The following is a 15,724-nucleotide window of genomic DNA, read 5'->3' as shown; positions in this document are numbered from 1 at the left end:
AAATGTTTTATTCGGTTATCAGCTGTAACATTTTTGAGTTTCAATGGAACAATAAATGGTGTATAGCCTAGCCCAGTGTTTCCCAACCTATGGGTCGCGACCCAAAGTTGGGTCGCCTGACAATTCTGTTGGGTCGCGTGTTTTTGTTGCAATAAAAGCATCTACTCCTTGACTTCGTTTCGTAGCGTTATTTTATTTATTCCCAAGGCTATAAATTGTTGTCCAATAATAATTTTATGACATTTTGGCCTGGTAGTGGTTAATTCTGTTTGTGACGTCATAATGTTTGTGTGAGATCACTGTTAAGCGTTGTCTGGCTGATAATGCTTTGAGCCAGCTTTAACTTGGTTAAAATTAAACGAATATTATTTGTTTAATTTTTCAAATTGGCTTAGAAATTTTCGAAACGCTTTCCTGATTTACAAACAAAAATCAACCCAAAATAGTAAGAATGTATGTTTTTGGGTCGCAAGAATCCATAAACCAAATTTTGGGAAGTATTTGGGTCGCGACAAAAAATGGTTGGGAACCACTGGCCTAGCCTATGCATTTAAGTTCCTGTGTTAATTTTGTTATTTCAATTTATGCCTATATGCCCCCCTTAGAATTATAGACACTTATGGGACCTGGGGTTTAGTGCGGGCACTGCGACACACTAACTAAACTTTTTTTCGTAGGGATACTGTCTTTTTGAAAGTAACATTATCATAAACCTGCTGGTCGCTTCACCGACGACGTGTAGCTAGCTGTAGGCTTAGCCTAGCTATAACTTTATGTAATTTTTTCTGCATTTATTTCAACTTTAGTTTGAACGCAGCTGTATGTCGAGTAAAAGGAGACAGTAGCCTACCTATAATGTAGCGAAAGTTATTGTCCTAAAAAAATCGGGAAAGCACTAAATGAGAGGTAGAAATTTGAAAGCAATTCCGGGTTGAGCGCGCGCATTTTGTGTTGCTAAAAATATCTCATTTTGATGTTTCCTCAACCACACCTCACTACTTTTGCTCATGAGTTGAAAAGAAATATTCCTCCTCGCTCCTACAGAAAAATATAGGCAACAGAGTAGCCGTTACACCAGGGGTGGCCAACCGGTCAAAGCCTATAAGAGCCATATTTTTTATTGTGTTACCACAAAGAGCCGCATTATACACATAAGCACATTTGTTAAATGGCTCGTCCCTTCCTCACACACAGAGACCCGTACTTAGCCAGATTTATTCTAAATATCGCACAGCAACATAATAATGATCGAACAAGTTGACTTGATACAGACCACGGACCCGTCATTTTCAACAAACCGCACTGTCTCTCACACAAAACTCTCATTTCAACGAATCCCACAAACAAAAACATATGAATTAAAATATCTTTTTTCTCATTCTATAATATAAATAACGTGCGGTGAGATTCATATCTGGCGAATTGCTATCTGGTGAAATCGAAAAACTTTGCGGTATTTTCATCTAACGCGCATGCGCCCCAAACTTAGGCGCCGAGTTTTACAAAAATGCAAAGTGGCAAACTAAATTCATGGCGACGTATCTAATGCATTCACCACCAACAATCGCTCAATTCAAACCCAAGACAAACTGCCCACAAAATATAACGATCGTCATAACCCGAAAAACAACGGATTGAAGCAATATTTACTATGGAACTCATTTGTTGCAAATATTGTTGCTTTGTGGCTCATTCGCACTGTACGCAACAATGAGCAACCATTCATTGTCAAGAATTGAATATATATGGCATCACAATCAAGCCATTTTCCACGTAAGGTTGCAGTTTTGAGGCAAGGTTTGCGGCCATACCGATAATACGTTTGTTCAAACGCAAAATTGATGAAGCTTTGCTGGAAAATCCTAGAATTGATTCACCTCTATCAAATTAAGTCTGAATTTTAGACTACTTATGGTAATGCACATGCAAAAATAGTTCAAGGTGTAAAAAACGAAAAACGCTTGTGCGAATCTAGTTGTTTTTTCCTCCATTGATCAATGCCAGGAATAAAAAGCTATAAATACCGTATGTCATTTATCGTAAACATGGGGAACGTAAATATACCCAAACAGTAAATATCGCTCATTGCGCAATCCTTACGTTCTTGCAAATTTAATCCTGTTCGGACTGCTTGCGTATCTTCTGGGTGCCTTACAAAATCTGCGATTTTGCTTAAATTCCAAACTAACGTAAACACATTTGAACTAACGTAAACACATAAATTTGTTGTTAAAAACATACTTGTCAAGTTTACTGTTAATAGGGCGTTTTTACAGAAATTACGTTTTTATCTCTCTAAATGTGACTTGTGTATTTCGTCGCATTTTTTGGTTTTAAAAATGGTGTTGGGAAATGGTTAAATACATCAATGAAAAGTTGTACCCTTCGACCTGTGCAGTCGTACGGCTGAGTTGTTGCTAACACTACTGTGTAAGCATACACCGATTGCTCTAGTTCAATTCGGATGTGCTGATTATCCAATCATTCATCACACAATATAGCGTCTATTGTTTCATGCAAACGACCTGGTACAGACAGACTTACAATAACCTCGCCATCCTACCAACTGAGGTTTAGGGGGAAAAACTATGCAAGATAATTGAGACTCAAATGCATATTGTTGGGACAAAACAGCACATATAGTTGCGTCCTTTATTATGCAATAATCAGCATAATAAAATACTTGCTGTACACAATAAAATAATAACTTTGGAAAAAAGTATAATGATTTTAGGCATTTCCATATTTTCAATGACTATTCGTTTACTGACAACATATACATTGTTGGTTTGTGTTGTATGTCGCATAAAAAGCCAAGGTGATACAGATAGCAATAAAAACAAGATAACAAAGCAACAAGCAAATTTGTAAAACTAATTCGTAGCATATGAGAAATATTATTTGTTGACACCACCTTTATAACTGTTACATTAACCCTCATTTCTATAGGGCAGTGCAAAACATTGAAATTCAATAACAAAATTTATTTTATTTTAGCAGATAATATTGACAGAAAAAATGATATATTTCATCACTTTTTAAATATGACAAATGTTGTTCTTACCTAATACCTTGCTACATTCCAATAGTTTTTGAACCTAAATAAAATACTCCTCTAGATTATCAATAACAAACTAAATTGAAATGTAGCAACAACTACCTTTTTTAAAAATGTTTTCATTTTGATTAAAGTATACAATATGGTTTGCATCTTAGGTTACTTTAATGGTTACACAGTGCAAATAACTTAACAATGTTAATTTGCACAAATCATAAATAAGCAGTGCAGTAGTTAATTTACAAAATGTAGACTTGGCTTAGACTTTATATGTACAATAAAGCACCATTAGCTAAACATTCTATAACTGGAATGGAGTAAACATTACAAGTAACTTGTGTACTTAGTTTACATTAAAACTGAATACAAGCAGTTTACTGCCAAGTGAAATTACCAAATTGTTTTGAGTTATTTAAGATATACAGAAACTACAGCCCAGAGCAGTTCATTAGAATTTGTGTTGATTGCTTGTTCTTCGACATCCAAGTCAAGCAGATGCCTCACGCGACGCATAGCAACATCATAGTCCTCATCTGATAGAATTTGAAAGGCATTTTCAAGTACATCACTTGCATGGGCCAGATAAATAAGTGCCAATGTTCTGCGATCCATCTTGGAAACATCGTTTGGCCATTTGGAAAGAACTGCATCTTGAATCCTTTTTATCAGTCTAGTTTTTATTGAATCGTCGCATACAGGATGTGTAGTCATATCAAACAGAACAAAATTTTGTTTCCCAGTAGTTAGAACACCCTTTTCAACCAGATTTTTAGCAATTCTTTCTCTTACATTGCGAAGCTGAAAATGTAGTTTTAAAGGGTTCCAAGTTTCTCCAGATAGCAGATCAATCCAACCCTGCAGTAATAAAAAACACCATGTTCAATTACGGCTTAGTGTTGTCAGGGCGCAAACATACTAAAATACAATTCAAACATCAAATGTATGGTATTAAACAGAAATGATGCTAGGGACACAAAATAAGCAGCCTGTCAGAGTATTTAACTGTTGCTTGACAGGTAGCTTGCAATAACAACATTAAGATAAACACTACCAAACAATATTAATTCACCCAAGGTATTGTAAGGTAAAATGATGGCATGTTAGCTAATAGATCATCTAATTTTATACACATCGTTTCTTGTGTAGGCAAGAAAACTAAGACTAATTGCTGATCACATGCCAAATAGTCTTGTTGGCGCTTAAATACAGCAGTAATGTGATATCTTTATTGGAGGAAATTCTGTGGTTAAAGTTTGTTGAAAGTGTAAAAATGAATGGGGCATAAGTATACATTGACTGGTCTGGTGTATGAATGTTACAAGTTGGGCCATATGCCATATCACTTCTCACAATATAGTGCTATTAACATACCTGTTGACAGGAGGTACAAGTTAATCCAATAAAAATTTAATTGACACATTTTTTTACCACAGTAGGCATTAAACTTATCATGACCCAATTCTTTTAAATTGAAAACATATGTTAGCTGTGATATATACCTGCACACCCTCATCTGTTCCACTTCGTCTAATGTGATTCAATGCTTCATCCAAAATAACATCCCCAGTTGGAGCCTCATTTTTGCACCGTATCTAAGTCAGAGGTGAAATTTACATTATTCATTTTAAAAGACATAGCACTGATGTTCTACATAGCACTAATGTTTGGGTACACTTGTTTTGTGTACTGTATTTTTAGCATTTGTTCCTATTATGTACAACAGTGGTTCCCAACCTTTTTGTAGTCGCGGACACCTTTTATAAATTTTATAGGTCCGCGGACCCCCAACATAATTTAGTCTTGTTATGTTTTTCGTTTGCTGCATTATACGTTATTACTTACGCTTTTTTTGGCAGAATTTTAATCAACGTTTACAGTCCTCTAATCTTAATAAAGTTATGTACTGTAGCAGTCAATGCAATGAAGAGATAAATTTTCTGGTGTACAATATTTGAAACAAAGCATGTCACAAATGGAGGCATATGCAGGATTATTAAAAACGTTTTGGGAACTTCAAAATATTGTATTGTTGTGAATGCTACCACAAATGTTGCCTCCATGGACCCCATGAAACCATCTCATGGACCCCTTGGGGGTCCGCGAGCCTTAGGTTGGGAACCACTGATGTACACATTTAAAACACAAACAGCCAATAACTTTTTGCTTAACAACACTTCAATTAGCCAGTAATTAGAATAAAAAGTAGAAAGGTGGCTTTCCTGTATATTGCCATCTAATGTATTCTATATTCTATTTAACGATTTACTATGTACACTATTTGACCAAATAACATGATTGTTTTTGCAAGCAAAAACCAATGGGTCCCCACACATATTTATGTCAATTGGTTATAGCACAAAAACAATGCAATTATTTTTAGATTCTGAAAGTAGAAAGCATCACACCAATTTTTTCTTGACCTATACGAAACCTAATTGTTACTGAGCTTATACCTCAACAAAACAATGAGTTAAGAGTACAAAGAGTATAAAACCTTAACAAACAAAGAGTATAAAACCCTAAGCACCAAAACTAAAAATGCACGTGTTGACCTAATACAGGGGTGGGCAACCTGCGACCCGCGGGCCGCATGCGGCCCTTCATTAAACATTGTGCGGCCCGCAGAGATGCTTGGATTTCAAAAGTACTGGCAATCGAGTCCAATTAATACATATTTTTGAGCTGATTAATGCGCCTGGTGCTAGTTTTCTGCGATCTGGCAAAATGTGGTTAGAATCAAATACGAATTATACTTGTAGTTTAGCATATTTGGTAAGAAACAAAGCAAAATCCTTTGTGTTATGCACATGTGCGGCCCGCGATCCAATTTTAACATTCATAATTGGCCCTACAGTAACGAAGGTTGCCCATCCCTGACCTAATAATATTGCGGTGCAAGATTATTAATTAAAGTTTGTAATCACCAAAAAGACTACCAAGTAACACATCAGTTCATGCGTGAAGCGGATGACCTACTATTATACTTTAAACTGCCACAGTTGTAAACCTGTGAATCACTGGGGACTGCGGAGTCTGACTGTCCAGTGTATACATAGTGTTGGCTGTAGAGGTAACCACTAGGCCAACCAGACTAAAAACTAGAATGGTGGCTTTCTGATATACTTCCATTTTATATATTCTATACGATATTTACCAATTTACTATACACATCATTTGATCTACACATATGATTGTTTTTGTAAACAAAAACTAATGGGTCCCCACACGCGTGTTTGTGCGGATTTACGGTAAACAAATGTTGCGGTGATTTTTAAATTCTTAAGAACAAATTTTTAGAAAGCGTTAACCCAACAATGAAAAATTTTGTTGTATTTTTTTGCACTATTATTGTCGTATAATTACAAAAGCATTAAAAAAGAACGAAACAAATACTTTCAATTTAATCTCTTGCTTTGACCCAGATATTGTCGTCCAAGGTCGGGTTTTAAACACAATTTTTTTCTAGAAAGCTGTAACAGTTGTGTTACAGACAATTAAAATACGATTTGCTGCAAGTGTATACATAACTTTTCATTTAACTTTGTTTCGCAAAACGAGTTTTTCATTTAACTTTGTTTCGCAAAACGAGTACCATTGACCTGTAGTAACCTTTAGGGTGCACACACCAAACGACTGTTTGACCTTTTGACACCGTTTTCAATAGCACGCCGTCCTTGGTGTTCAACAACACCGTTTGACCTAATTTATACATGCCTTGAGTATTTGATTCAAAAAAAAACAAAAAACGCTACGTTATGGCGAAAGAAAGTTCTGAACTGTGTTAGTAATACCTACTAATTGACCTTAAGTAACCCGTGGTCATGCAGCGGCCAACCTAACAACGAGCATTTAAAAAAAACTTTTATCTTGCAGAAAAGTCAAGTTTATTTTTTCATATTTAGTTTGTTTAACAAAGTTTTGCTTGACATGATACGAAACCGAAGCACGCTTATTAGGTTTAAATCGCGTCATATGTGTGAAACCTTTGCCAAAACTGAAAATGTGAGTGATAACTTAATAAAACGACATGCATTGCTGTGCAAAACAGCTGATTTCTAATCACCGAAACGACGTCTCGTAAAACGTCTGTCCGACGTCAAGCTGAGCCCTCCCGCTCTGCCCTATTATTCGTAAACGTACTCTCTTGGGACTTCTGCCTACAGTGTCTTTCTTGACCAAACGAGCGTTAGACACATTTACGTTTCGGGGGTCTGTGGGTGTGTCGCTGGGTCATTCGGGGTCAAACTTCAGGTGGATCAAGTTCAGATTAATATCTAACATATGTCCAAATTTGAATAAATTTGAAGCACTCTTTCTTTACTAAACGACCGTTACAAACCAGCGTTAAAAATTTTACGTTTCGGGGGCCTGTGGGTGAACCGCTGGGTAATTTGGGGTCAAACTTCTGGTTGACCAAGTTTGAATTAATATCTAACATATGTCCAAATTTCAATAAATTTGAAGTACGCTTTCTTCACTAAACGAGCGTTACAGACCAGCGTTAAAAATTTTACGTTTCGGGGGCCTGTGGGTGAACCGCTGGGTAATTTGGGGTCAAACTTCACGTGGACCAAGTTTGGATTAATATCTAACATATGTCCAAATTTGAATAAATTTGAAGCACTCTTTCTTGACCAAACGAGCGTTACAAACCAGCGTTAGACAGAAAAAAGAAAAAAGAAAAAAGAAAAAAGAAAAAAGAAAAAAAGAAAAAAAAAATACGGACAAAAACAATATGTGTCCCCTTCAGGGAAGGGGACCCATAATTAACAAGGAATGCCCTTCAAACAATTGTTCAAAATTGTGAATCCAACCAAAAGTTACAAAATCATTGAAAATGTTTTACAATGCACCAACCAACAAAGTATGAAGCTCCTTGATCCCATGCTTTTACAAGATAACCATTTCAAAAAATTCAGGTTTTGCAGAATAATGTCTTTATTTAAAAATTCCTTAGTTCAGTTACTGCCAAGCATTGTGTAAGTGCTGTAAAAGAGCAATTATAGATGGAGCCTCAGGTTGATAATAATCTTGCATGCACCCGTGAGTTGCCTATTAGTTTGCCTATATTACATTACCTTGCGCATTAATAGAGATTTACGTCTGGACTGCTGGCGCTCTAAATGTATTCGACCTCTTAGAGCAAGTTCCACCAAAATGCAGCCTCTTAGACCAGAAGATATGCAATCATTCCAAAATGATGTGTACCCTTCCCGGTCCTTCAAACCCAGGAGCAAAACTTCTTCCATTAAAGTCAGCCTCATGTCTTTGTCAGATCCATCAGAAAACCTAAGTATGACAAAAATGTTTTTGGCAAGCAGATTATCATAACTGAACTTGATAATGATGTGTTGATTAATTGATTAAAGCGTGATTAATTTTTTTGCATGTACTCCACCAGTTTCAGGACTAGGGCTGTATTTAGGTTGCCATTAAAAGCTCTTCCTGTTTCGTGTGGTGACCGATTTGTATGAAACTGAATCATTCAACACACTAAAACAAATATATATGTATGTATATATATATATATATACTAGCTTTGATGTATAGCACAGACGTCAAATTTGCAATGAGTGTGACTTCAGGATACTTTACAAATAAAAAAAGTAAAATTTTTTTGATTTTTTATAAATAAGTTGAATTGACTTCAGAGTTCAGACTGACTGGTTCCATGCCAGTTAAACCCATGTTCATGTTTTGCTTGATGAGTAAATTTTAAGCCTAGCATTTGTTTAATAATATGTTTTCTACAAAATAGTACAGACGAATCCGGTTAATCGCATACCGGTTAATCGCATAATCCGTTTAATTGCATCACAATTAAAAATCCCAAACCGTCGCCCATCGTTTGTTAAGAAAATTGTCCGGTTAATCGCATACCGGTTTATCGCATAAACCGGATATTCGCATCGATTTTCCACGAAATATGCGATTAACCGGATTGATGATCTTTATGTGAAAGTGGAACAGCAAGAGTATTTGGAATAAAAAACGACGATATGATGGTAAAATCCTCCGGAGGTAATGTACGCGAAAAAGACGTAGATGCATTTTTGCATTCCACACCAATAACGTTGAAAATGACACGTCTCCGACCATAAAATATTTTGGAAAAGTTATTAGGAGATTAAATCGGCGTTCAGTGTACCGCACAGCCGTACATTGATCCTTTTTTTATTGCCTTATCTAATCGCCAATAGTTTAAATCAAGCGTTTAAATAAAGAGTTCAACGTGTTAAAATTACGAAACTGGTGTTCCGTCAAAGACGCTGATTGTAATTTCTTACTAAGTGCGAACTGCACCAAATTCGAAGTGTTAAACTGTATTGAAATTTAAACAATGTTAAATGTAAAACAACTGTTTAAAAATGTTTTCAGTTATATTGTTCAGGACCCGCCAAACACGTAATGGTTGTAAAAAATGTAAGATCGCAAGTAATCACACCATGTTGTTTAGATTCACGTAGTTGGTAACGTGCCAATGATTGCCATGTTTTGTCTTCTGTTCGTGACCTTGCGCAACTTATCAGGTAAAACACCGATTAAGAAAGGCATTTATTCCTGTAGTATTTGTTGCTGCTTTAAATTTTTGAAGCAACGATCACACGTTGATCACGTGACAGTCACGCTAATCTTGCAGCTGCAGTTTTGCTGAGTAAGCTAGAAAGTAGCGCCACAATCTCAGTCGTTAAAGTTTTGCTAAAATCAAATATTCTTTTTGTCAATTGGATAACGGGTTATAATAGAAACTGATGCAGCTCGCCTTAGTGCCCTTGCGCTGTAGAATGTGCCAAAGTTGTAAGTTTGACCCGGTTTCGGTCATGTACTTTCGGGTTTGGGCTTGCTTACAAATATGCACCTAGCACTTTGCCGCTTAACGCGTTGGTTTGAACTAGAAAACGAAATAGGTTAGAAACAACAGGCCATTTTACGTGTATATTAGGCGAGAGGCCTGGCAAGACTAAAACGTCATAAACCGTCTTCATAGGGAAGTTCCTTGTTGGGCCGCTTAGCTACGATGCGATGTTGGGCCGCTTAGCTACGATGCGATGTAACATATCTTTTCAAATAAACCTGACTGCAAGAGAAAGCACAAATCTAACGAACTGTGGCGTGTGCTCCAGTTAAGAGTGTGTGTGTGCGTTTCTACTGTTTCTTTAACACACTTAGGCGATTGCACCATAGCCACGACAGTTAGGAAGCATGACGTTGTGTATTGCGCTGAGAGCAGCAATTTTTTCAATTCCCGGCAACAAAAGAGAGAAAATACTGCTCCGTTGCCATAGTTGAGCGTCACTGCAACTTTGTTTCAGCTGGGGAAGTGAAAATGAGCACTTTTGTAAACGGCGTGTACTGTTTACATAGCAACCGGATTATCGCATAATCCGGTTAATCGCATCAAATACCCTTGGCAAATCAATGATGCGATTAACCGGATTCGTCTGTATTACTTCATGGTCACAAAACTATGAGCTAAATCACATATCTACACTTCCTAGATGATCACTGGAATGAAGATGGTAAAACATTTTAGTTAAATTAAGGTAACATTCTTTTTCATCATCTTTATCTGGGCTTTGAATAAAACAGCGATTAGCCAGCCTTCTATTTTATATATTCTACACGATATTTACCAATTTACTATACTATACACCAGGGGTCGGCAACCTTTTAGGCGACGCGTGCCAATTTACTTGTTATTTCCATGTGTTAATGACCTCGCATGCCAAAGTTATTTTTAAATAATAGTGGTTGGTGCCAGCAGATATCAATAATAAAGAGAAAACAGAGCATTTTGTGCATGTAAGACTGAATTTTATAACAATGATACGATAAAACCTATAAACAAGCAGTGTAACATGTTAAATTGTTCCTTTAATATAAACAGGCAAATCGGTTGGCGTGCCATGAAAAACCACCTCGCTTTGTCGGGTTGTCGACCCTGCTATACACAATTGTATCTACATCAGTGCTCTTCAACCTTTTTAGTGGCATGGAACCCTCAAGGTGTTTTGTCAAACTTTGCGCAACCCCCATAAAATAATTTCAACCAATGTAATAGGCTACACCAAAGAAAAACATGCATTTTTACTTAACACACCCCAAGCACAAAACATAAGTTGACTTCAATTAAACAATTCACTGAAACGCATTGCCATGTTACTTGTAACCGTCGTTTCTACCTTTATCTCGCAATTTTGCCAGAGTGTATTAGGGCTGTGTTTATTACGTCACAATTGATCAATGGTGCAACCAAGGTTAACTACTAGATCAGTGGTCGGCAACCCCTGGCATGCGTGCCAAGGTTGGCACGCTAGGTGGTTTTTCATGGCACGCCAACCAATTTGCGCGTTTGTGTTACACGGCTTGTTTATAGTTTTTACCACGCTATTGTCTTAAACATCAGCCTTACATGCACAAAACACTCTGCTTTCTCTTTATTATTGATATCTGCTGGCACGAACCAATATTATTTAGAAAAGTTGGCATGCGAGGTCATTAACCCACGGAAACAACAAGTAAATTGGCACGCGTCGCTTAAAAGGTTGTCGACCCCTGTACTAGATTGTACGGGCGAGCATTGCTGTTCACAACAATGATATTGTTATGATTCATATTTGTACAACAAACCGCTCCAAACTCTGAGCCTGAGTAACCCTTAAAGATCACGGAACCCCTGTAAGGTTAGTACGGAACCCCGGTTGAAGAGCCCTGATCTACATGTATGATTGTTTTTGCAAGCAAAAACGAATGGGTTCCCACACGCGTGTTTATGCAGATTTACGGTAAACCTATGTTGCGGTTATTTTTAGATTCTTAAGGACAAATTTTTCACAAAGCATTAACTTAACTTTAAAAGTTTTTGTCCGTATTCTTTTTGCATCATTATTGTCATATAATTACAAAAATTCGGTGAAAAAAGAACAGGGAAAATACTTTCAATTTTATCTCTTGCTTTGACCTTGATATTGTCGTTCAAGTTCAGTTTTTAAACACACATTTTCCTAGAAAGCCTTAACTGTTATATTAGACACTATATAAAAAAAGTCGTTTGCTACAAAGGTATACATAACAACTTGTTTTTCACTGAACTTTGTTTCGCAAAAACGACCGTTTAATGACCTTTTGACACTGTTTTTAACAGCATGCAGTCCTTAGTGTTTAACAATACCGTTCAGCCTAATTTATACATCACTTAAGTACTGATTCTTGAATTGATTTGTCAAAAATAAAGAAGATACGTTATGATGAAAAATTCTTAACTGTGTTGCAATGCCTACAAGTTGACCTTTAGTGACCTGTGGTTATGCGATGGCCAAGCTGACAACGAGAATTTAAAGACCATTTATCGCAGGGTTTGAAAAAGTTAAGTTTATTTTTTCATGTTCATGTTGATCAACGACGTTTTGCCTGACATAAACGAAACCGAAGTACGTTTACCGAGTTTAATTTCTGTCTTAGGTGTAAAAACAAAACTGAAAATGCGCGTGATAACTCAATAAAACGACACAGCATTGCTGCACAAAAAAAAAGCTGATTTCTAATCACCCAAACGACTGTCTCGTAAAACGCTTGTCCGGACGTCAAGCTGAGCACTCCCGCTCTGCCGCCTTAATCGTAAACCAGTGAATTCCTCCCTTGGGACTTATATCTGACTGATAGCGTACGCATATTATTGGTTATAAAGGTAACTGGCAAAATTTTAAATACTAAACGAATACCCTGCTTAAACGATGGTTATTTTTTTTAAATATTTCTGCACCATAGGGCTTGTATTACTGCCTTAAAACTAAAACCGATTATTTCGGGGTTTAAAGGGTGAAAAATGGGTGAATACGAAAAAAAGATACAAAATTCTTTAAAAAACCTTACATTGCACCAAACAACAAAGCAAGAAACTCCAAGACACTGTACTTTAGTCAGTACAGCCGTTTTAAAAAAATTACGTTTTGGGGGGCCTGTGGGTGAACCACTGGGTCAATCGGGGTCAAACTTCAGGAGGATCAAATTTGGATTATTAACTAACATCTCTGTAAATTTGAATAATTTTAAAGCACTCTTTCTTGACCAAACGCGTCTCACAAACCAGCGTTAGACAGAAAAAAAAATACGGACAAAAACAATATGTGTCCGCTTCAGGGAAGGGGACCCATAAATAAGCTTTGTTACAACAGCTACCATCAATACAGTACTGTTTGTTGCATCACAAACAAATTAGAGCACGAGAAATATAAGCTCATGCTATTTAATGGTTGCATTTCTTGTCAACTGAATAAGCTTGCATACCAGCTGGACATCCTTAACATATTACTGTGATACACAACCTGGTTTTTAACCAATGTGACAAAACATTGACAATACACATATTTTTGGTCCAAACATGGTTTTAATAAAACTAACCGTTCAGTGTCACTGTTTGTATCATCATCACTTTGTTGGTTTGTGCTGGAAGCAGCTATTGATTGACCAGTTCTTCTTTGTACCAGGCCAGATTGATTTTCACGAAAAGTGGACATTGTTTTATTCCACAAAATTTAAGGCCAGTTTAGTATTAAGTTTATTACAACCCTAAAGTGGTAAAAGTATTTGTTGTTAAACTTAACACCATGGTAAATTAAATAATGCAAATACCTAAACTGGAGAAACCATTGCAGCATTTTTTTTTTACTTTTCATTCTCAATGACTGTGAGTGTGACGTGTGACCACAAAAATAACAGTTGTTTTGTTTTACATGCATTTTGTTTAAACTGATAACAAGCAAACAAAACCAAATGCATAGTTTACATTACTTCATTAACTATTATATACGATAAATAGCAATGAATAAATACACATACAATTGGATTAATGTTTTTTAAATAGTTTACAATTTAATTTGCTTAAAATGGCATGGCATATACATTAAGCAAACGTTCTGGTTGGTGGGTACATATATAACATCTTGTATAATGTAGCTAAACTAGCTATATTTTGCCATTATAGGCCTAAACCTTCCAGTGGCCGACTTTTTCCAACTGTTAGTCTTGAACCAGCATAGTACAACACTCACACTCTCTTTAAAAACTTCAAAAGATAACATAAATTTCCAAGACAGAACACGCAAGAACGCGTAGCCTCAGGGCAATGAGAAGCAATACAAACCAAATCGCGACTGCAATACCAATATTAGAGGATGTGGTACTCCCGTCCCGTGTTCGTTTGTTCGGTCAGTGGATAATGTACTGTTGTTTTGTCATAATTTTCACAACGGTTGGCAAGTTGTCCTCATAAAAATAAAACAGAACTCGATGTAATATATGTGAAAAATGACAAAATGCGTAACAACACAGACAACTTACCACGTCGCCATTTACTGGAGATAGAGACACAAATATTTTGTGACAAATAGTTTTGTAAAGTTTTTTACCTTTTTTATTGAATCACCCAGTTTACTTTTTGTCAATGTCACTATCTACTCAATTCTGTGGCACTAGTGTAGTGTTTCCGTACTGGCATGTACCATTTTCATGTCCGGTTTCAAAATGATTACAATCGGACAGACATGGTCACGAAACACACAATTTAAATACCAAATGCATTTAAATACCAAATGCATTTTTTTTGGGTCGTGGTGTTGAAAAAAAACTGTGGTTCCATTAGCCAACCTAAGGTTTATCGGGTGTAATTTATCGTTAATATTTTGCTCAGGTGGCATGCAGTTTATTGTTTCTATGTAACCAAGTTACATTTTAAACCGACAATGTTCGTACAGTAATACGTGGCTTTCACTCCATTTTTATTGTGTTCCACTCTTCTGTCGACACCGGAGACAACTGTTTAAAATATGGACATTTGGAGGCGCTTTGGGCTTATCATTGAAACTTATGCGACGAAATTCGACAGATTTTCTCCACTTCAAGCGTTGTGTATAATTTTCCGCCACTGCGTTGGTATCGCTGTCTCAAGAGCATTCAGCAGAAAACAAACAGAACAATGCGAGCTCTCGAAAGACCATTGTACCCATTGTTGAATAAGTTGCTATGGATACATTAAGCTTAACCGAGTCAGACACATACTTACCGATGGCAGTGCGTTTATTTGTCGTGCCTGTTACAGCTCAATAACTAAAATAGTTCAGCGTGTCGGTAAAATGTCAACAGTTCGAAGACATTACAACCAAATCAAAAAGAAATAGTTTGTTAACTATTATTTCATGAGGCCAGATGAAAGTACAACCAGTCAGCGCACAATATGACCTTAACCCAAGTTTTGCTCCGCGTTATGTTCAGAATCGTAGTTTTCACAACCTGATTTTTCAAATAGAGGTAAAGGGGTATAAGTTTATGAACGTTTATCACCTGCACTTTTCCACACGAGGAATTATAAAAACTCCAGGGGAAGAATTCAAATTATATTTTTGCGATGTAAAAAAGTATATGGCTTCTGATAACTGGGCAAGTCGATGTAAGGACATACGTTAAATGATGTTTGTTTATTTTGGAGTTGTCTATCATCTTCGTGGTAAATCGGTGTGGATCGAAAATGTTTTTTGAATGTTAAGTGAGGAATATGTGTTAAAAAGGGGCTTTACCGGTAGTCAAAACTATGATTTGGCGCGTAATCGAATACCGAAGAAACAAAGTTTGAACAAAACTAAGTACCGAATATCTTTAATGGATGTTTTG

General features: G+C 36.5%; 1 protein-coding gene across 1 annotated transcript; it reads right to left on the bottom strand.

Annotated features, from left to right (window-relative positions):
* Positions 1-2,638: 2,638 nt before the first annotated feature.
* On the bottom strand, positions 2,639-13,660 carry LOC145218318 (Golgi phosphoprotein 3-like). The gene is made up of 4 exons (XM_080085727.1): positions 13,460-13,660; positions 8,137-8,347; positions 4,558-4,650; positions 2,639-3,913 (listed from the first exon to the last, which is right to left on the bottom strand). Exons 1-4 carry the CDS (start codon positions 13,573-13,575, stop codon positions 3,467-3,469), a joined length of 867 nt encoding a protein of 288 aa, XP_079941853.1. The 5' UTR covers positions 13,576-13,660; the 3' UTR covers positions 2,639-3,466.
* Between the last annotated feature and the right edge of the window lie 2,064 nt (positions 13,661-15,724).

Source organism: Phallusia mammillata, chromosome 3, assembly GCF_965637545.1.
Source record: "Phallusia mammillata chromosome 3, kaPhaMamm4.hap1.1, whole genome shotgun sequence".
Classification (NCBI taxonomy): Eukaryota; Metazoa; Chordata; class Ascidiacea; order Phlebobranchia; family Ascidiidae; genus Phallusia; species Phallusia mammillata.
This window is presented reverse-complemented; position numbering and strand designations above follow the sequence as displayed.

Bases quoted from the DNA above. Each gene is read 5' to 3' on its own strand.
- LOC145218318 (XM_080085727.1), bottom strand. From the start codon at position 13,575: ATGTCCACTTTTCGTGAAAATCAATCTGGCCTGGTACAAAGAAGAACT. The intron at 4,651-8,136 runs GTAATGTAATAT...CCTCTGACTTAG, and splicing joins AATCTCTATTAATGCGCAAG to ATACGGTGCAAAAATGAGGC. The intron at 3,914-4,557 runs GTATATATCACA...TTATTACTGCAG, and splicing joins GAACAGATGAGGGTGTGCAG to GGTTGGATTGATCTGCTATC.